At 49.0% G+C, this 21,661-nt stretch overlaps 3 protein-coding genes across 4 annotated transcripts in view; 2 read left to right on the forward strand and 1 right to left on the reverse strand.

The window, feature by feature from the left end:
- Positions 1–4,768, forward strand: part of Efs (embryonal Fyn-associated substrate) — a 10,197-nt gene extending 5,429 nt beyond the window's left edge. The window contains exons 2-6 of one of the 2 annotated variants that reach the window (XM_034497464.2): positions 290–568; positions 822–962; positions 1,053–1,772; positions 2,049–2,138; positions 3,872–4,768. In XM_034497464.2, the coding sequence (XP_034353355.1) occupies positions 290–568; positions 822–962; positions 1,053–1,772; positions 2,049–2,138; positions 3,872–4,306 (1,665 nt within the window). In that variant the 3' untranslated portion in view covers positions 4,307–4,768. The remainder of the gene's footprint in view (positions 1–289; positions 569–821; positions 963–1,052; positions 1,773–2,048; positions 2,139–3,871) is intronic. The other variant, XM_034497465.2, reaches the window with a different exon arrangement.
- Il25 (interleukin 25) overlaps positions 1–8,776 on the reverse strand; it is a 23,191-nt gene extending 14,415 nt beyond the window's left edge. The window contains exon 1 of the mRNA XM_076931002.1: positions 8,742–8,776. The gene's annotated coding sequence lies outside the window, so the exon portion shown is untranslated. The remainder of the gene's footprint in view (positions 1–8,741) is intronic.
- On the forward strand, positions 8,348–14,697 carry Slc22a17 (solute carrier family 22 member 17). Its single transcript, XM_034497466.2, has 10 exons — positions 8,348–8,635; positions 8,768–9,259; positions 9,349–9,452; positions 11,614–11,768; positions 12,440–12,605; positions 12,780–12,925; positions 13,059–13,164; positions 13,322–13,539; positions 13,796–13,907; positions 14,067–14,697. The coding sequence occupies exons 2-10, from the start codon at positions 8,972–8,974 to the stop codon at positions 14,353–14,355; spliced, it is 1,584 nt and encodes a 527-aa protein (XP_034353357.1). The 5' UTR covers positions 8,348–8,635; positions 8,768–8,971; the 3' UTR covers positions 14,356–14,697.
- Positions 14,698–21,661: the final 6,964 nt, after the last annotated feature.

A 21,661-nucleotide genomic window follows, 5' to 3' on the forward strand; every position in this document is an offset into this window, starting at 1 on the left:
TTGGAGGAGACATTTTCTCAGAACTGAAGGATGTAAAAGGATCGGTAAGATGGAGTCAAGAGAGTACTTGGAATAGAGGAAATATAAGTGCAAAGGCACTAAGATGGAAGAAGGACAGGTTAAGAAAAGAGAAGAGTGTGCCCTCCATGATGCTGGCAAGGCAGAGCCTAATCAGGAGCAGCTGAGTCAGGAGTGAGACATTTTAGTTTAACTGGAAGGGGAGGCTGACTCGTTTCCACGTGGCCTGAGCCGTGTGTGAGAACTGTTCTCCTCTAACCTCTCCCACCAGGCCCAGCTTGCCCGGGCACTGTATGACAACACTGCTGAGTCCCCACAGGAGCTGTCCTTCCGCCGAGGGGATGTTCTACGGGTACTGCAGAGGGAGGGAGCTGGCGGACTCGATGGTTGGTGCCTTTGCTCCCTGCATGGACAGCAGGGTATTGTCCCTGCTAACAGAGTGAAGCTCCTTCCTGCTGGCCCAGCACCCAAGCCTAGCCTCTGCCCAGCACCTCCCACCCAACCTAGCTCATCATGTCCCACCCCAGAGCGTGGCTGTGAGGAGCAGGAGGTAAGAAGTAGAGCCTCTCATCCTGGGCCTGGCAATCTTTGCCCTCTCCAGAGCCTGGGGACAGATTTTCAGGGAGATCATAACTGAGACCTTGACACTTGACCTTTCACAGGTCGATGTCTTTCTGCCACCTGCTTCTAAGCTCAGCACAGGAAATGTGGAGGGAGGAGGCTAGAAAGTCTATAAGCTCCTGAAATTGCGTATCTGTTTCAATTACTTCCATTCCTGACACTCTCACTGCTTCATCCCCCAGGTGTATGTGATACCACCACCAGCTCGACCCTGCTCTGCCTCAGGACTTCCAGCTAGATCCTGCTCACCCTCTTCTGACTCCATCTACAAGGTCCCCAGAGTCAATGGGATGCAGCTGACTGCCTCCAGAGATGTGGTAGAGGTTAGAGTTTTGTGTATGTTGGCTGAGGCCCAGAATCCTCAGGGGTAGTCTACCGCTGAGCTGAAGGCTAATGCTGATCCCTCCCACCAGGTCTATGATGTGCCTCCCAACATCCTCCGGGCTCCCTCCAACTGTCCCTATGATTCCCCAGCCTCCTTTTCCTGTCCTGTGGCCTCAGTTGTCCCACAGCCCCCTGGAGAGGATGAAGCTCCCTACGATGTGCCTCTGGCCTTGAAGTCACCTGCAGAGCTGGAGCCAGATCTGGAGTGGGAAGGGGGCCGGGAACCAGGGCCTCCCCTTTATGCTGCCCCTTCCAACCTGAAACGGGCCTCAGCCCTGCTCAACTTGTATGAAGCACCGGAGGAACTACTGGCAAATGGGGAAAGCAGGGATGCAGATGAAGGCATCTATGATGTGCCTCTGCTGGGGCCAGAGCCACCATCTCCAGAGCCCTCAGCAGCTTCTTCCTCCACTGACCTGGACACTGTGGCCCAGCTTCTGACCAGAAGCTCTCCACCCCAACACAGGCCCAGGTTACCGTCCACTGAGAGCCTGTCCCGCCGACCTCTGCCTGCCCTCCCTGTCTCTGAGGCTCCTGCTCCTTCTCCAGCTCCTTCTCCTGCCCCAGGCCGCAAGGGCAGTATCCAGGACAGGCCTCTACCCCCTCCTCCACCCTGCCTGCCTGGTTATGGGGGCCTCAAACCTGAGGGAGATCCAGAGTGCAGGGAAGTAGACAATGATTCAGCAGGCCCACACAATGAATATGAAGGCATCCCAATGGCCGAGGAATATGACTACGTGCATCTTAAGGTGAGATCCTGGGTAACCCCACCAGAAGGGTCTCCTTAGTTATCTCCCTTTCGCCTGGCCTCATGCCCAATAGCTTGGGACTCCAGCACTAGCCCACACTCCTTGAGTGAATGCCACATGCCCTAATCCCAGAATGAAGGTGAACAGTTGTCCCCTGAAGGGCAAGGACTACAAGCTCTGATGCTGGGAATACTTTCCTGAAGGACTGAGCCAGAGGCAACAGGGGGCCTGTATTCAGCTCCCATTCCCTAACACTAACCAGTGATTCCTCTTTAGGGTATGGATAAAGCTCAGGGTTCTAGACCCCTGGATAAAGCTTCCCCAGCGGATCCTGAATTGCAGGAGAGGGGACTGGTGGAACAGAAGGTAAACCTGGAGGGGTGTGCTAGAGAAGATGGACTGGAACTTAGGGGAATGGGTATTCTTAGCCAAACCATCAGTGAGACAGGGCAGCCAGGGCTAAATACATTTGAAGCTAGGACAGAGCAGAGAGGAGCTGGGAGTCAACAGAAGGTGCTGGAACGTAGAAGAGTCTATTGGGAATTCAGGAAGACAGGAAAGACTGTGCTGGAAGGAAGTCGGGTAGTCAGGAGAACTGAAAGAATTTCTGGGCAATGGGTCAAAGCTGGCCAGGTGACTTCTCTCCAACAGTGAATTTCTGGGTTCCTAAGAGACTGGCTCCTAAGCTGGTCTCCACCAGTGATTAATGTGGGGTTCTATAGCAATTGCTTTCTCTTTCTGGTCCTCCAAAGTGAGGCAGTTTCCACTGTACCAGATTTTAGCCAAAGGCCAGAAGGACATAATAAAGTACCCCCCATTCCTTAGGTATTTCCCAAGTAGCCCCCTATTCATCAGGTATTTCCTGAGTGTTGGATCCTGTGCTAGGAAGGCTGCCTGTGTCGTCACGGTCACAGGTAATGTTCATGTGGCGCTTATACAGAATGCAGTATGCTGTGCTAAGCCAATTCAACATGTCATATATCAAGAGTCTGGAGAGATGGTTCAGTGGACAAAGGCATTCGCTGCCAAGCTGAGTGACATGGATCTCACTGAGCACTCGGGTGGTGGAAGGGGAGAGCAGACCTCCACATACATGCTATGGCATGTTTGCACCACACATGTACATAGTCTCTCACACACCTCACACTAAATGTCTAAAAATTAAAATAGATATCAGGGTTCTTCTTATTGGTGTTTTCAGGCAGAATCTCACTGTGTAGCATTTGAATTCAAAGCAAGCCTCCTGTCTCAGGCTTTCAAGTGCTAGAGGTACAAGTGTGAGCAACCGACTATGCTCAACTCGGATTTGATTTGTAGAGTTGGTATGAACATAACTAAATTTGATTATACATGGATGCTCTGAGTTCTTAAACATTTAGATGTAGATAACATTTTTAGGGTTTCTTTCTTTTCTTTTCTTTCTTTCTTTTTCTTTTTTTTTTTTTTTTTTTTTTTTTTTTGTTTGTTTGTTTGTTTGTTTTTCGAGACAGGGTTTCTCTGTGTAGCCTTGGCTGTCCTGGAACTCACTCTGTAGACCAGGCTGGCCTCGGACACAGAAATCTGCCTGCCTCTGCCTCCCGAGTGCTAGGATTAAAGGCGTGTGCCACCACTGCCTAACTACATTTTTTACTTTTTTTTTATGTGGCTATTTTAAACCACATAAAACATGGCTTGCATTATGCAAATGTTGGACAGTATAGAACCATGCTCCTGGTTTGCTTTGCTCATTGCAGTTTGTTCTCATGATGCTGGGAAGCAAGTCCAGGCCTTGCACACACTAGGCAAGTCTAAAACGAGAAGCCCCATCCCCAGCACTGGGCTACTCTGAGATAAGGGACCAAGGAAGTTCAGAGACTTCTCTGAAGTTGCCTGGGATTATTTGAATTCAGGTCTTTCTGGAATCAGCTCTGGGCACTTTACTGCTGTCTCTGAGAGTCTATGTTCTTTGATGCTGAGAAAAAATACAGGGATTATATTCAATAAAGAAAAATGGAGGGAGGGAGGGAGGGAGGGAGGGAGGGAGGGAGGGAGGGAGAGAGAGGGGCAGCAAGAGTAGAAGTGATCACTTTGTCCTCACTGACCCTCCCCTCCATCCATAGGAAGCCCTGTCCCCAGAGGAGCCACTGGTCCTGTCCACTGGAGACCTACAGCTTCTGCATTTCTATGCAGGGCAATGCCAGAGCCACTACTCAGCTCTGCAGGCTGCCGTGGCAGCTCTCATGTCCAGTACCCAGGCCAGCCAGCCGCCATGTCTCTTTGTGCCCCATGGCAAACGAGTGGTAGTGGCTGCTCACCGCCTGGTATTTGTTGGGGACACCCTCGGCCGGCTGGCAGCCTCTGCACCTCTCCGAGCACAGGTGGGAGCTGCAGGCACAATGCTGGCCCAAACTCTGCGGGCCACTGTGCTTGCTGTCAAGGGGGCTGCCTTAGGTTACCCATCTGACACTGCGGTCCAAGAGATGGCGCGATGTGTGGCAGAGCTTGCAGGGCAGGCCCTACGCTTTACCACCCTACTTGCCGGCCTGCTCCCCTGAGGGTCTGTTCGTCCAGCCTTACCCTCCCCTGCCTGCAGAGCGAGCCCTGCGCTCCATATTGAAGGCAGCTAGAGGTTCATCTCTTTTGGTCCTTTTAGCCTCTCACCGAGGCATCTCTTCCCCCATACCTACTGCTTTTTGTATGAGCCATTTTGTATAAATTATTTATATTTAATATTTCTTGCTTTGTCTAGGCAGGCATCAGGCCATCTGGGGTAGGGAGGGACTGGATTCTCCTCATCATCCTGGGTGGAGGTCACTGTACTGCCTTCTTCTGCCTTTGGGAGTTTGAACACAGAAAATCAGGTGGCTGAAACTTGGCGCCACACAGAGCCTCTCTCCTGTTTCTTGGCTGAAGATGACAATGTAATAGTCTGGGAAACACTGGGGAGCTTCTCTCCTCGCATGTCAGGAGAGCTGGCCACAGGCATGGCGTGCACCTCAATAAACCCTGCCATCTGGTTCCTGACTCTGTTTCTTGAAAGCCTGAGGGGGAAGGCCTAGCACCCTTCCCCATTCCTGTGAGGATCACTGTGAGGAGTGATTTTGCTTCTTAAAGACCTATTCGATAGACTTGTTCTCAGCTCCTGCAATGGGCCAAAGGTACAGCGAGTGTTCTCTTCCAGCAAAGATAGACAGCAAGTCAATTACAGTGAGTGCATCTTTTTTTAAAAAGCTAGCCAAGTGTCTATGTTGCATGCCTTAAATTCTAGTCCTTGGGAGGCAGAAGCAGGTGCCTCTGGATCTGTGAGTTGGAGGCCAGCCTGGGCTACACTGTGGGACCCTGTCTCAAATAAGTTGCTGGTGATGGAAATCAGTGGGTGATAGGAAGAGACTAGGAGAAGGGAGCGACTGGAGAAGGAGTCTTAGGAAGGCCAGGAGCTGATGCCTGAGCTGACCTGGGAGGAAAGAACCAAGAAGGGTCTGTGGCTAGTGTTTGCAGACTTCATTGTCACACAGTGTTACTAAATAGGTCCAGATGTGGAGGATTTCACCACAACAGCCTCAAAAGGTACTTCCTTCAAGAGCACTCCAACCAGAAAGCTAACCTCAGTTTCCGAACCCCAAGCCACCTGTAGCCAACCAAAAGGCCACTGCTGGCTGATCAGGCTTCCTTGGGGTCACTTTCCCCAGGCTTCTCTCACTTAGAGAAGCTGAGGCTGCAGATGAATGCAACAGGTTAGATGTCCTTGGAACATTGATGAGCTGACAGTTGATGGCTGAAATGATGTTCAATCTAGCCATTAACCAAAAGAAGGTAACCGTCAGCTTAACTGTTAACCACAAGAAGGTAACCATCAGTTTAGTCATTAACCTCAAGAAAGTAACCACCACTTTGGTTTTGTCTCCCCAAGACCCTGGCTAAGTGGCACCAGTGCATCTCGTGTTTAGGTCATAATCTTTGGATCTTGGCACCCCTATGCTTTTTGCCTCTTCAAGATCTCATCCTACTTGAGTGAAACATTTTCAGATTTGGGGGCCAACAAATTCACCCCTATACATTGAAGGCTATTCCTATCTTCCAGATAAGCTTTCCTGAATGAACCCTAAACTTGGAGTCTTTCATTCCGATATTAGATGTGTGTGAGTAAGTCACTCCAGCCCTTCTTGTCTTTAGCTTTAGTATGAGAGTGATCAAAATGATCTTAAAGGGCTTGTTTGTTTGTTTGTTTGTTTGTTTGTTTGTTTTTCAAGACAAGGTTTCTCTGTGTAGCCCTGGCTGTCCTGGAACTCACTCTGTAGACCAGGCTGGCCTCGAACTCAGAAATCTGCCTGCCTCTGCCTCCCAAGTGCTGGGATTAAAGGCGTGTACCACCACTGCCCGGCTTACAGGGCTTTTGAAAACAAGAAAATGCTTAAAGAATTAATAAGATGGGCTATCACATGCATCTTCAATCCCAGCACTTGGGAAGCAGAGAAAGGTAGATTTCTGTGCCCAGTCAACATAGTGAGACCATGTCTTAAAAAAAAAAAAAAAAAAAAACACCAAAGAAGTTAAGGAAATATTCCAAGATAGAGAAGGATGGAGACCAACTAGTCCCAGGGAATTCAGGCTATAAGAGATTAAGAGATAGGAATTCTGAAAGAGACATGGGGTTGGGGGTGGGGGATGTTCTGAGGGCAATTTTCATTAGAGAAGAAATCTTGTATTTGGAAACTTTCAGAACAAAGAAAGTAAGCAGTGATTCTGTGGCTTGGACTTCCATTGCGTTCATAGGAGAAATGAAAGATCGCCGAGACTCGATACTCCTTTCTGGCTTTACCTGGGATTGAGGGTGAAATATCTACCAAGTATTACATCTCTAAAAGGAATACCCATATATGTCTGGGTATCTAGCTGAAAATTATGGGTCTGAATGATGCCAAGATGTGTGCATTTTCAGCAATCTCTCCAGTGGTAAGGATGCTGAGGGTCCATCAGCCACACCTTGGATAGCAAGTTGGGCTCAGGAGAGGTTTCTGTGAGGCAAAGATGCTTGAACTGATTGCCAAAGGATGAGGGAACCTTAAAGGAGAAGTCTTTGTGTCTAGGAACCAGCTTGTGCAAAGGCCCTCAGATGCTGGAAAAATAAAGATGGCTACCAGGTGGTTGGAGTAAAGAGTGGGGTGAGAGGTGAAATGTGGCTACAGAGATCATATGACCAGGCATGTAGGCCCAGGTGTGCTGCATTGTCTAGAATATTTTTCTTGGTAAGAGAAGTCATTAAAGGCAGTTGAGCAAGAAAAAACAAAAAAAAAAAAAAAACAAAAAACAAAAAAAAACCCCTAAATCAGACCTCCATTTGGGATCCTGGCAAGGTGGTTCAGCATGCAGGCCTGAAAATCACTCTTTTCTCCAGAACCCATGAAAAGATGGAAGACAAGAACTGTCAAGTTAGCCTCTGACCTCCAACAAACGCAGCACGGCATGCATACCTACACCTACACGTTATGCACTTACACAGTAATACATTTTTTTAAAAAATGAAGCACCTGCATTTTTAAAAAAGATATTCCATCTGCACCATAAGTAATATGGAGAGAAGCAGAGTGGGTTCTTGACACCAGTTGGGAACTAAGGGTCCAACAGTCAATGCTGAGAGAATTGTGGAGTAATGTAGGAAGAGTTTCATAAGGGTCTTGACAAAAGATGAAGGCTCCAAGGGCACACGCCCGACCACAGATGGGATGGTGAGGGTGCCATTGTCTCAAAGAGGGAAGCTTAGAAGACACCCAGATTATGGGGAGAGTGTTGCATAATTGCGCTCTTGAGGCCTCTAAGAGACATTCACACTTTTGGGGGCTCCCAAGAGGGTGCTTCACTGACTCGGGACTCTGAGAAGAGGTGGGAATAGAAGTCAGGTGCGGCTTGCCTGGATCGATGGTGTCTAATACAAATAGCGCAGAGGGAAAGGGATGAGATGGGAAGGCAAGCATAAACGCTGAAGAGGAGGAAGAGTATGTGACTACCACGGAGAAAAGGAACAGGAGAAACAAGCCACAAGGTGAGACTTGGCAGTCAAGGGAGGAAGTTTAGAAGAAGAGGTAGTCAACAGTGCCAAACGCTGCTGGAAAATGGTGATCCAACCAAGTTAGGAGTGGGGAAGGAAACGCAGAGACTTGTTCCCCTAAAGAGAACGGAAGCTGGAGAGCAGAAGCAAGGTGCCAACGGATTTCTCCGTCTGCATAAACCACACTGCAATTACTGAATTACCCGTCTGCCTCCCCTAGAAACCACCTCTAAGGGCATTTTATCCATCCTGTAATCCTCCGGGCCTCACACACTGCCTGGAATACAGTAGACACTTAATACATTTTATCAATAAAATTAATGTAGAAGGGTGGAGAGTGGATGGATGAATGAGTGACCGGGAAGAACTGGAATAAGGAGGCATCTCAGGCGTTTGTCCCCGCTATATCCTTCACTTTTTTTTTTCAACCGCAATGGCCTGCAGCCCCAAGAAACGAACGACGGAGACCCCCCAACCCCTCCTTCCACGGGGGCCTTGGCCCCCCTTTATCTCTGACGAACAGTCTGGACCCAGGTTCTGCTGACGTGAGAAGGGGAGGAGAGTCTGGAGGAAGGGGAGGGGAAAACAGCGCAGAGACCGTAGAGACGGAGGAGGCGCCCGCGGCTGCAGAGCTGCAGAGCGGGGTCTCTTGCCCCTCCGCGTCCCAGCCCTCTACACGTAGCCGGGCCAGACAACAGCTCATTCTCTCGGCGCGGCCCACAGGGCCCCAGCGGTCGGCAAGCTGGCTCCCCGAGTAGCCACCGGGACCCCCGAGCCCAATGGCGGGGGCGGCAACAAAATCGACAGCACCGTGGAGATCGCCCCCGGCTCCAATGGAGTAAGTGTCTGCGCCCCGGGGCCTCCGGCTACCTCTCCCCGCCCGCGCCGCGCGCCCCGCCTCCCCACCCGCGGCCCCCGCGCGCCCGCGGCCTCCCTCGCCTCACCTTCTCTCCCCCATCCCTCGCCGCAGCAGGTCGGGAGCCTCGGAGATGCGGTCCCCCCCGAGCAGCTGCAGGGTGAGCGGGAGCGCCGGCGGGAGGGGGATGGCGACGCGCTGGGCAGCAGCCTGTCGCTGGCCGCGCCCCCGGGCCCCCTCAGCTTCGAGGCTCTGCTCGCCCAGGTGGGGGCCCTGGGTGGCGGCCAGCAGCTGCAGCTCGGCCTGTGCTGCCTGCCCATGCTCTTCGTGGCTCTGGGCATGGCCTCAGACCCCATTTTCACGCTGGCGCCCCCCCTGCACTGCCACTACGGCGCCTTGCCCCCCAACGCTTCGGGCTGGGAGCAGCCCCCCAACTCTAGCGGCGTCAGCGTCGCCAGCGCGGCCCTAGCAGCCAGCGCCGCCAGCGGAGTCGTCACCAGTACGGACCCCTCGTGCAGTGGCTTCGCTCCACCGGACTTCAACCACTGTCTGAAGGACTGGGACTATAACGGACTGCCAGTGCTCACCACCAATGCCATCGGCCAGGTGAGGTGGCCGGGCGGGACCTGGAGTGGGAGCGGGCCAGGGCAGTGAGGACCCGGCCTCATGCGACTGCACCACTCTCACGTCCCCAGTGGGATCTGGTGTGTGACCTGGGCTGGCAGGTGATCCTGGAGCAGATCCTCTTCATCTTGGGCTTTGCCTCCGGCTACCTGTTCCTCGGTTACCCCGCGGACAGGTGAGGATGTTGTGGGGGGTAGGGCTGTTAAAAAAGAGGGGTTTCGGACATTGCTAGCCTGAGCAGCTGGGTTTGCAAGAGAACACGGATGGTTTCGTTGTCTGTACTCGGCAGTCTCCTCTGGACGCCTGTGTAACTACTGTTTCATCCCCCATCAAGAAATACTTCTATACCCACTAACACACAAGGAAATGACCTCACACTCGTGACCTCTTACCCCAGTCACTGTCAGAAGATCTGTAACCATGAGACAGTGGAGTGGCTTCATCTCGAAAGTTAACAACCGATTCTTCAATCAAAACCTGGCCTCCACATTTCATGTTCCATCTCCCTCTCATTGCCCTTACAATCCCAGATTCATCTTCACTGGCTAATAACCAACCCAGGCTGCTAGCTCGTCCCAGTGGCCACATTACTAAAACTTAATGTTAATTCCCAAATATAACCAGCTCCATTCCCATTGACCAATAAGTTAACTTCACAAACGGATGACCCCATCTCTGACCAGGGCACCATCCCCTACAGTTGTCAATTATCTCTGCTAGATACTCTCTGAAGTAACTCCTACTTGCATGGCTGCCACTCACTGTCTCTGCCTTGTGGATCTACGACTCCAGCAGGGCCTCACAAACCAATAGTCCTATCTTCATGGCTGGCCAGAGCTTTCAGGATCCTCTTGGACCTAAACTCCTATTTCCATGAATCAGTGGAAATCAGTATCTCATCGAAAGAGCGGTTCACCCGGCTAACTAGGCTAACTAGTAACCCTCTGGGTAGATCCAGATCCCTGTTGTCTGCTTCTGAAAACCAAGACTATTGACATGTAATCTATAGTCCCGCCTAAGTGATTCATAGGTTAATACTTCAAAATAGTGGTCAGGTTCCTGAAAACCAATAGCCATCCTCACTGCTTAATAACCACATATACCTGTGGGCCAGTGGTCCTAAACCCACAGAGAAGTAGCCTGCCCTCAGGCTTCAGTAGCCTCATTCCTGTAGAATAATGGCCTACTTCCCAGTGACGGACAATGACGGACAAGGTCAAAAGCCTTAACCAATTGCCTTATTCCAAGGTATTGGTGCCCCCTGGCCCTTCCCAAGTACCATTGACCTTGTCTGTCTTCATCTCCCATGGATCATTACTCATCTCCCAGCCTGGTAGCCCTGTAGCCCTGTCCTTGCTGGCTTGGGACCAGTGACCATCATCAGCCACCAATACCCACCACAGTGTCATCTCCTTATCCCTAGTGTCTCTTCTCATAGATTAACCTATTTGTCCCCATTGGCGCCCACTAAGACCTTCAACTGTTCCACCACTAAAGATCAGTTCTCCAAAAAGAAGTATTTGAATCCCATGGGTCAATAGAGCCATTCCCCTGAGTCAGTAGTTCCTCTTCTGACCAGTGACTCGTCCCACTGCCTACCCATATGTTTAATTAGCCCCAACTTTATGAGCAGTGGTCTCATCCCCAAAGGACAATAGCTGTATCTTCACTGATGAATAAGTAGTACTCACATGTACAAGTAGCCACTGGTTACCTCCTATCTCTCTGCATAGATCTGTGAAACCCAGCACTAGGTATGACTGATCTGGGTGATCTGAGCAAGACCAGATCTATCCCCTCTCATGGAAGCTTTTACCAACAAAGATGAAGGCTCCAAACCCCTAAGCAGGATCTCATTCTCCCCCCTCATGGTTGATCTCACACCCATGGTTAAATGTCCTAATCTTTGACAAATAGCCCTGTCCCCAAGAGTTATGATCCCCTCCTATAAAAGCATAGCTGCAGGCCGTTGCCCGGTAGTTAGACAGCATGCAGGCATAGCCCCTCCATATCCCCTGCTATCTTTTCTCTTTCCCTCTTTCTCTTTCTTTCTTTTCAGTTTTAGATAAGGTCTCTGTGTATAGTAGTCTTGGCTGCTTTGGAACTCGTGAGGGTGGCTTTGAACTCACACAGATCTGCCTGCCTCTGCCTCCCAAGGGCTGGGATCAAAGTGGGGACCACCATCCCCACTCTGTCATCCATCGTTTCTAGCTTCAACACAACTCTTGCTCCCTGCATCTCATCCTCATACCAGCTTTCAAGTAGGCAGCTAGGCTCCACCTAATGCCTCCTCCATCAGAGAGTCTGGGTGGCCAGCAGCTCTCCCTACTTTCCAGGTTTGGCCGTCGTGGGATTGTGCTGCTGACCTTGGGGCTTGTGGGGCCCTGTGGAGTGGGAGGAGCTGCTGCAGGCTCCTCCACAGGCATTATGGCTCTTCGATTCCTCCTGGGCTTTCTGCTAGCTGGTGTTGACCTTGGTGTCTACCTTATGCGTAAGTGGTACCTCTCTCTGCCTTGGGTTTCATGCCTAATTTTCTACATCTCCCAACAATTTCCACTGCCCCTAGGTCCCAGATTTCAGCTGTCCAGATGCCCAGGCCTTTTAAAGAGTTTAGGCAGGGGACCCTGCTGCTTCTCACACTGTCCTCCCACTGCCCATGGTCTTTAAAATCTTGACCTGGCTTTACTTTTGTTATACAATAGAGCCTTTTTTTTTTTTTTAATGAAATATTGGCCCTATATGGCTGCATATGGCTGTAATCCCAGTTCTTGGGAGACTATGGCAGAGAGGTTGTAAGTCCAAGTGTGACTTGGGCTACATTGTGAGACTTTGTCTCAAACCCCACTCTAAATGAAATCCTGAGAAGTTTGTGTGACCTTGGACGAGGGTCAATATGAAGGTCAAATAAGAGACAGAATGTAAAAGGACTTGCAAACTAAGGATGCGGAACACCCAGGTGCCTCTGAGCCTAAAGTCTAGTTAGGTTTGAGGAGGAGACAGGTGTAGGCTCTTCTCACCTGTGTCAGTCTGTGGGAGGTGATGGCTGCAGCCTCGGCTGGGACCTGACCTAGCTTTCTGTCCTTTCCTCTACCCCTCCCTCTCTTCTCCCTCACACCTCCTTATTCCCTGGCTCTCCTCCCTTCATCCCTGCTGTATCTCCAGGCCTGGAGCTGTGCGACCCAACCCAGAGGCTTCGGGTGGCCCTGGCAGGGGAGTTGGTAGGGGTGGGAGGGCACTTCCTGTTCCTGGGCCTGGCCCTTGTCTCTAAGGACTGGCGATTTCTGCAGCGAATGATCACCGCTCCCTGCATCCTCTTCCTGTTTTATGGGTTAGTATCACCCTTCACCTCTGGCTAGTTCTTGCCATCTTTATCTCCAACGTAGTCCTTAGTCCAGAAACCACTCCTCTCCACCAACTACCCTGTCCCTCAGAGGTGGTAGCTTCCTGTCCCTTCATCCAGAGAAAGCGGGCTTTACAGTCTACTTTACCACCCTGCCTGTAGCTGGCCTGGTCTGTTTCTGGAATCAGCACGGTGGCTGATAGTGAAGCGGCAGATTGAGGAGGCTCAGTCTGTGCTCAGGATCCTGGCTGAGCGAAACCGGCCCCATGGGCAGATGCTGGGAGAAGAGGCCCAGGAAGCCTTGCAGGGTGAGAAGCATGGGGTCCCCGTGTGTGATGACTTCTGCATGGTTGTAGCTGTACCCGAGCAGAGTCTCCATCTCTGTGTGGCAGACCATGGGGTCTCAGCTGTTTCTAATAGCTCCTCTCTTGTCCCCCAAAGAACTGGAGAACACCTGCCCTCTCCCTGCAACTTCCACCTTTTCCTTCGCGTCCCTCCTCAACTATCGCAACATCTGGAAAAATCTGCTTATCCTGGGCTTCACCAAGTGAGCCTGGCTGTCTGAGCTGAGGGCCAGGCCAGTAGCTGGGATAGGGGCTGATTGGGTGGGGGGAGCCTCTCGAAACCCTGCAGAGGATGAAGCTGTGGGAAGCTGTGAATTGGGGTTCAGACGCTGTTCTTTGCTTCCCCAACCTGTCACACAGCTTTATTGCCCATGCCATTCGCCACTGCTACCAGCCTGTGGGAGGAGGAGGCAGCCCGTCAGACTTCTACTTGTGCTCTCTGCTGGCCAGTGGCACAGCAGCCCTGGCCTGTGTCTTCCTGGGGGTGACTGTGGACCGTTTTGGCCGACGAGGCATCCTGCTTCTCTCAATGACTCTCACAGGGATTGCGTCCCTGGTCCTGCTGGGCCTGTGGGATTGTGAGCATCTTCTCTTTTCCACCTTGTGGGCCCAGCAAGGGACTCTCAACAGACGTGTCTCTGAAAGGCTTCTAAGACTTAGACCCTCCCCAGACTGCTGTCCAGTTGTGTAAACTTGTCTGTTCCTCCATTCCATTACCGAATGCCCAGAGCCCAAACAGCATGAAGCAGAGGGTTTGAGACCCAAGAGGTTGACATCTGAGACTAGGCCAGCTGTGAGCTCCCCACCTCCACTCATATACCCTTTGGTCCCCAGATCTGAACGACGCTGCGATCACTACCTTCTCCGTCCTTGGACTCTTCTCCTCCCAAGCTTCTGCCATCCTCAGTACCCTCCTTGCTTCCGAAGTCATCCCCACCACTGTCCGGTAAGAGCAGAGGTGACGGTGGGGCAAGGGGCAGGGCCAGCCAGGCCTTGAGACCTTTGGCTGAAGTAAAGGGATAAAGGGTGCAAAAAAGAAGCTGTTGGAGAAGAGCTGAGGTGAGGCTCACAGCTATAGGCTCAATGCCTTCTCCGTGTTTCTCAGGGGCCGTGGCCTGGGCCTTATCATGGCACTTGGGGCTCTCGGGGGGCTGAGTTGTCCAGCTCAGCGCCTCCACATGGGTCATGGAGCCTTCCTGCAGCATGTGGTGCTGGCAGCCTGTGCCCTCCTCTGCATCCTCAGCATCATGCTGCTGCCAGAGACCAAGCGCAAGCTTCTGCCAGAGGTACTCCGGGATGGGGAACTGTGCCGTCGGCCTTCCCTGCTGAGGCAGCCACCTCCTAACCGCTGTGACCATGTCCCGCTGCTAGCCACTCCTAACCCTGCCCTCTAAGCAGCCTCTGAGCCTGGTGGGAGGCTGGCCATACAGGAAGGTGACAGAGGGCTAGCAAGATAGACAGGAAGGCAAGGCCACCCCATGCAAAAGGCTCAAAGGCGCCTCACACCAGCCAAGTAGGAGAGCTCAGAGGGCCAGTCCCAACCCCACCTCCTCCCCGCTGCTTTCTGTTCACTTCGTCAGCAAAAGTCTGGACAGGGGGAAGAGCACCACACTATAACCATTAGGCCTGGGCTTCATCCTGTTCCCAAAGACATTTCCCAGACCTTGCTCTTTCTCTCTCTTTCATTCTGTTTCAATAAAAGACATTTTGAATAAATGAGCATATCATAGCCTGGACTTCCCTCCCTGTGTTGTCCTTTCATCTCTTGGGGAAAGACTTCTCAGTGGAACATACACCAGTAGCAACATTGTCCTTCTCACTGTGCCCTGCCCAGAAATGTCAACTTAAAGCAAGAACAACCACTCACTGCCTGCTCTGGGCCAGGACCCTGCTAAGTGCTTCACATTTTGTCTCTATCCTTACAACTGCAAGGTAGGTGTTTGGAGCAATTAAGGTTGTGTTGTTAGGAGATAGAAGAATTAACTTTAGGGGCTAGAAAGATGGTTCAGTGGCTAAGAGTGCTTGCTGCTCTTCCAGAGGACCTGAGTTTGGTCCCCTGCACCCATGTGTGTCTGCTCACATCTACCCATAACTCTAGCTCCAGGGATCTCATACCCTCCAGAAGCACCACATGCAGATGCCTACAGTGATGTACGTGTGCATTAAGATATGGTAATCTCTTTCATTGACGCTGGTGTACTTAACGGGAATTTATCAGATGTGGGACAGGTTACAGGGAGAGCTCAGTGTGGCGAAGCAAGCGTGTATAGCATGGGCAGGCATCTGCAGAAACTCCAGTAGGATTCCTTCTGGGAAGCCCCTTGCAAGTCCTCTCTAGCTAGCTTGAGTAGAGCACTGTTCCTCTCCTAATACTGAAGGACATGGAAAAGGAAAGAAAACTGCAGTTCGTTTCTAGGACTGGGTGTTTGAAAATGAGCAATAGCTGTCTACCACAGCATTAACTCTTCCCTGTGAGAAGATTGTGTTCAAGGACTTGATAACTTGTCCGAGGTCACAACACTAGTGAGGCCCAGTTAGAGCCCAGACAGAGTCAGAGCTCTTCGAGGTACAGTGGCACATGCCTTTAATCCTAGCTGTGGTGGGGCAGAAGCAGGAGGATCTCTAGTTGGAGCCTAGTCTGGTCTACATAGTGAGTTCTAGGCTAGCCAGAGTACTGAGTAAGACCCTGTCAAAACAAACAAACAAACCAAAAACACCAAAAACAAAAGGAAAAGGAAGAAAAGAATAAAAGAAAAAGTCGCTAGAGCTGGTCTCTGCACTCTAGCCTCTCCTCTTAAACACTGGGGATTCCCTCAGCAGTGAGAAAAGGAGTCTCTTGGCAACCCTGGGAAGTAGCAGTAGAAGACTGCAGCCCAGTTGGTGGAGTGCTTTCTTAGCATGCACTAGCCTGAGGTTTGGTTCTCTGTGCATGTGGTGTACACCCTGAATCTCAGCACTCCGGAGGTGGAGCCAGAGGATCAAAAGCTCAAGGAAATCAACATGGCTGGCCTACAGCACATGAAGTACTGTCTCAAAAGACAAAAGTCAAGTTAACGGAAACTCCACAGTAGGAATATTAATAAGAAGGAAGAAATTTGTGGTCAGGAGTACCAAAAGACTGCTTTGCTTTGGAGACAGGATCTTTCTATATAGTCCAGGCTGGCCTTAAACTTGCCATTTAGCTCAGGCTAGAAGACTCTGCTTGAAGGACGTGAGGCACCTTCACAGATAAGCCTTCAAGTGGATTCCTTACTCTGTGTGCCTAGCTCAAGCCAATTCCCCAGGCAAAGCAGATTCCTGGAGGTTGAAAAGGGTGAGGTTTATCTTAGGGTGATTCTGAGAGAGGGCTTTTTAGGAAAATGGAAGTCAGGCCAGACTCTTCTAGAAAAAAGCGGTTGATCATGTATCTCTCTGCAGCACTGGGGTTCCCCTTTGCCAGTTCACTTCTGAGGCCACACACTATTAATAAGGTCATGTTACCGGGCTCCAAAAAGAGTTTCTGGAGACCTCATGGGAGCATCCTCATTTGGTCTTCATGGTCCTTTGATAAGGAGGCACTCTTCATTCCTGCTCCATCACATTACAGAGACAGTGTGAAGGGGGCTTGCTGTGCAGGGGCAGGGCCATGGTTCTAAGCCAGGCCTCTGGCTGTTGCTTCTCCCCCCGGTAGGTTACATACCTATTAGGTCTATAATACTAGAATATAGGCATGTATTCTATAGAGCAGCACACATGGAGTCATGTGACTCCAGTGTTGCTTAGCTTTGGGTGAAACGAGACAGAACCACAGTCTCCACTCCAGAGATAACAACCAACAAGATGCTATGTAAGAGGGTACTTGGTCTAGTTTTTCAGTTTTGTTCATTTTTCTTCTTTGATTTTATTTTTTGACTATTTTCAAGACAGGGTTTCTCTATGTAACAGCCCTGGTTGTCCTGAAACTCACTTTGTAGACCAGGCTGGCCTTGGACTCCCAGAGATCTGCCTACCTCTGCTCCCCCCCCCCAACCCCCCCCCCCCCAAGTGCAGGATGGCATAGCCACCACACCCACCTAGCTTTTTTTTTTTTTTTTTTTTTTTTTTTTTTTAAATAAATAGAGTCTCTTTGTATCTCAGGTTGACATCAAAGTCGCAGTCCTCCAGCCTCCTGGGCACTGTGATCCATGGGGCTTTACCACCAGTTCTGGCTAAGAGACGGTTCAGGGAAAAGCCTCATTCTGTACTGCCACCAAAGAAAGGTTGCAGAGGAAAAAGAAAACTAACCAGAAAGCTCCTATAGCTCCTTGTACGGGAGGTAAACGTGGACAAGAGAAAGGTAGGGGTCACGGGGAGGTACAGTCACCCTAGTTGCTAGTCCAGTGGAGACAGTGTGTGTAGCTCAAACAACTGACATCAATGTCACCAACCATAAGACCTTATTGGATTCTAACCCTATAGAAAAAATGACTTCCCACGAAGATGTTAGAAGACTATAGCTTGGAGAGGCAACGTATTGAAGGTTACATGGACTGGCTCGTGAAGTAGCCAGATTGCAATACTGTCCTTTTCCTGCACAACAGACAGAAATGCTGAGATGGGGGTTTGAGATAGGGTCTAATACTTAGCTGGCCTAGAATTAGTTCAAGCTGGGTTTGAACTTACAGTGACCTTCCTGCCTCAGCCTCCAGGTGCTAGGACTATAGGTATGAACCACCAACCATATCTGGCTCAAGACAAGAAATATGAGTGCCATGTGAGAACGTATTTCCCTAATAGTAAGTTCATTAGGAATCCCCAGGAATTTCAAGGAAATGGTTTTCAGGCAAATAAGAGACATGACTCTTCTTCTTAAAGTTCATTCTGGTTGAAATATGAACTTTATAAGTGTTTTAGTTAGATTTTCAACTAAGAGTCATAATGATTTATTGAGAGAAAATCAAAAGAATATAAAGGGTACATTTCTAACTTTACAAAGTTGTATGAGGCTGGAGAGATGGCTCAGCAGTTAAGAGTACTGGCTAGTTTTCCAGAGGACCCAGGTTCAATTCCCAGCTCCCAGGTGACAGCTCACAACTGTCTGTAACTCCAGTTCCAGGAGACCTGACACCCTCATATAGACATATATGCAGACAAAACACCAAAGCAAGTGTCTTAGGGTTTTACTGATGTGAACAGATATCATGACCAAGGCATCTCTTATAAGGACAACATTTAATTGGGGCTGGCTTACGGGTTCAGAATTTCAGTCCATTATCAAGGCAGGAGCATGGCAGCATCCAGGCAGGCATGACACAGGAGGAGCTGAGAGTTCTACATCTTCATCTGAAGGCTGCTAGAAGACTGGCATCCAGGTAGCTAGGATGAGGGTCTTAAGCCCACACCCACAACCCACAGTGACACACCTACTCTAAAAAGGCCACACCTCCTAATAGTGCCACTCCCTGGGCCAAGCATATACAAAGCATCACAGTGTGTGAAATAAAAATAAATAAAAAGTTGTATTATGAAGTAGGCCAACAAAATAGCTCAGGGCAGGAGAGTGCTTGCCACTAGATCTGACAACCTAGGTCCCATCACCAGGACCCACAAAGTGGGATAGAAAAACCAGATCTAACAAGTTGTCCTCTAATGGCCCCATTTACATCATGGCACACACACACACACCTGTATCTCAACACACAATAATATGTTATTCTCTCTTTTTTTAAAGATTTATTTATTTTATTTATATGAGTGCATTGTAGCTGTCTTCAGACACACCAGAAGAGGGCATCAGATCCCATTACAAATGGTTGTGAGCCACCATGTGGTTGCTGGGAATTGAACTCAGGACCTTTGGAAGAGCAGTCAGTGCTTTTGCTCTTAACTGCTGAGCCATCTCTACAGCTCAAAAGTATACTTTTTTATACTGCTTTTGTATTCTGCAAGTTTAATACCCTTGTATTCTTTCAAAATGAGATCTCACTATGTAGCCCCAACTAGCAAGGAACTTAATGAGTAGACCAAGCTGGCTTCAAACTCACAGAGATCTGCCTGTCTCAGTCTCCTGAATGCCATATTTAATAAGAGGTTTTGTCAAAGATCTTTTCCTGTCTGACTCTAAGAGAGTTATAACCTACTATGGTCTGAATTTGGTAGCTCCAAATTTATATACTGAAGCCTATTCCCAGGTGTGAGGCTCTCTGGGAGCTGGCAAAGCCACAGAGCCCTGCTTTTATAAAAGTGATTGGTGCCCTTCTCCAAAGATAACCCTGTGACTTTTCTTGCACTTTCTACCATGTGAGATGCAGCAAAATGTCACCTCTGACCTCCACACTGAACTGGCCAACACCCTGAGCTTAATCTCTCAAGCCTCCTTCAGAATGAGAGGTAAGCAACTTTGTGCACTTTCTAGTGTGATACTTTCTCTTCCAAGTCACCCCCACCTTTATGCTTTTATTTAAATATATATTTAAATTACACTTCTAGGACCAGGAATATGGTTGAGAGCATAAAAGTGCTTGCTACACAGGCCTGGTGACTTGAATTCCATCCTTGCACCCCACATAAAGGTAGGACAGTACTGTCTCCACAGGGTTGTCCACCTGCACCATGACATGTGTGTTCCCCCTCATAACAATTTTTAAAAATTAGTTGTATTTCTAAAGTCAGATATGGTGGCTCGTACCTTTCACCCCAGCAGATAGAACTCATAGGACATTGTTGTAAGCAACAGAAATTGGTTTCTCAGTTTTGACTCAATGGGTGAAAGTGCTCCTGACTGTGTCCACTGGGTCCCAGTCACTATGACCCACAAGGCAGAAGGAGAGAAGCCAATCCTGCAAGTTGTCCTGACTACTGCATGAGTCAACCCCCCTCCCCATACTAAACAGAAGAACAAAATTTAATAAAAACTTAGGGATTTTTTGCAAGTTTTTTTGGTGACACACAAAACAGAGGTGCGACAAACAGACCCCATCCTTCAGTAAACTCTCATTACAGAATGACTCTGTTTTTCTATTTCAATCATAACATCCTTGCCAGAACCCACACTTGGGAAATGCTCAATACTTAAGTGCTTTTCAATAAGCCTAAAGAGGGAAAAAGGCATGAGAATTTCATGAATTGATGTCTCTTTTTTCTTTCTGATGTAGCACCAGTTATCCTAGAACTTACTATGTAGACCAGCCTGTCCTTAAACTCACAGAGATCTACCTGTCTTTGCATTCTGAGTGCTAGAATTACAGTCATATATCACTATGCCCAGCAGATTTTGTGAATTAATGTTTATGGTGAGGTTGTGATTGATGGAAGATAAGCCAAGACAACTCAGTATTTGTTAAGATAGAACTTCTCTAACCTGATTGGTATTAGAGAAAAGCATACTTGGGCATGGTAGTGCATACCTTCAGTCCTAGCACTTAGGAAGCAGAAGCATGTGGATCTCTGTGAGTCTGAGGCCAGCCTGGTCTATTTAGTGAGTTCCAGGACAGTCACAGCTACCCTATCTCAAAAACAACAAATCTCCAAATCTAGCCAGGTGGGCTAGTGTTACTTGTATGTATATGATTTTAAGACTGACCACTTTGTATTGGATAACCAATTAGGGTGATAATCCCTGGGGAAAACTATTTCTCCCACTCTTGGCATTTCTTAGTTGCCTGTAGTTCGTCTAGGCCTGAGTCCCCATGAGAGTCCCCACTTTCATGTTAGTGTGTCTACTGGTGGTGTACTTGCTCAGATCTTGTTCAGATAGCCATTTGGTTGAGGTATTATCATACATGGTGAAGTTTCCATATCATTTCTAAGAGTCACAGTCTTACAGCTGATTTCTTCATTTCCTGATTCTCTGGCCCTTATTGTCTTTCTCCCTCATCTTGTGTGATGTTCCCTGAACCTTATAGGAGTCGTATTACAGATAGATCCACTGCAGTTGGGCATCCCACAAACACATGTTTTCTGCATTTTGATTGGTTGTGACTTTTTGTAATAATCTCTGTTGAAGAGAGCATTTTGTCAGCCTAAGTGGGATAATTTCATTTAAACTATATTTATATGTATTATGGAATTTTCATCATTATTTTTACCCCTCCCCAGTTACACCACATCCATGATTTTGACAGAGATGTTAGGGTAGCCATAGCAGGCTAGAGAATCAGTGTAAATCATACATGAAAACACCACAAATTCAACTGGAATATATATCAGATGCATGATACAAATGGGGCAAGAAAATATGATTAGGGCCAACCTTGTAAAGGTCTTAGTTCTGAGTTTTTGCTTATTGGTGGCATCACATATATTCTTAGCAACAAGAACAAATGAGTGCCCAAGTAGTAAAAGAATGGAGAAGATAACAAACATGATAGAATAGAATGGAGTGGACATAAAAGAATTAAGACCATAGAGGGGTCAAAAAACTCTCATCTGGCAGGTATGGTGGTGCACATCTGAAATCCCAGCACTTGGAAGGCAGAGGCAGGAGACCAGACCAGCTTGGACTACATAGTTAAACTATCTCAAAACACCCAAAACAGTTCACAGAAACTAATTTGTTCTGAGAGTGGTGATACATACCTTAAAATGCGCTATCACAGGTAGAAGTAGGCAGATCTCATGAGTTCCAGGCCAGTCTGTTCTCCACACTGATCAGATCTTGGTCCTCCAAGAATACATAGTGAGACCTGTCTCAAAACAATGTGGAGGGATCTTTCAGAACTAACCATTTAGTGCCCCCTAGTG

This window comes from Arvicanthis niloticus, chromosome 3 (assembly GCF_011762505.2).
Source record: "Arvicanthis niloticus isolate mArvNil1 chromosome 3, mArvNil1.pat.X, whole genome shotgun sequence".
NCBI classification, from domain to species: domain Eukaryota; kingdom Metazoa; phylum Chordata; class Mammalia; order Rodentia; family Muridae; genus Arvicanthis; species Arvicanthis niloticus.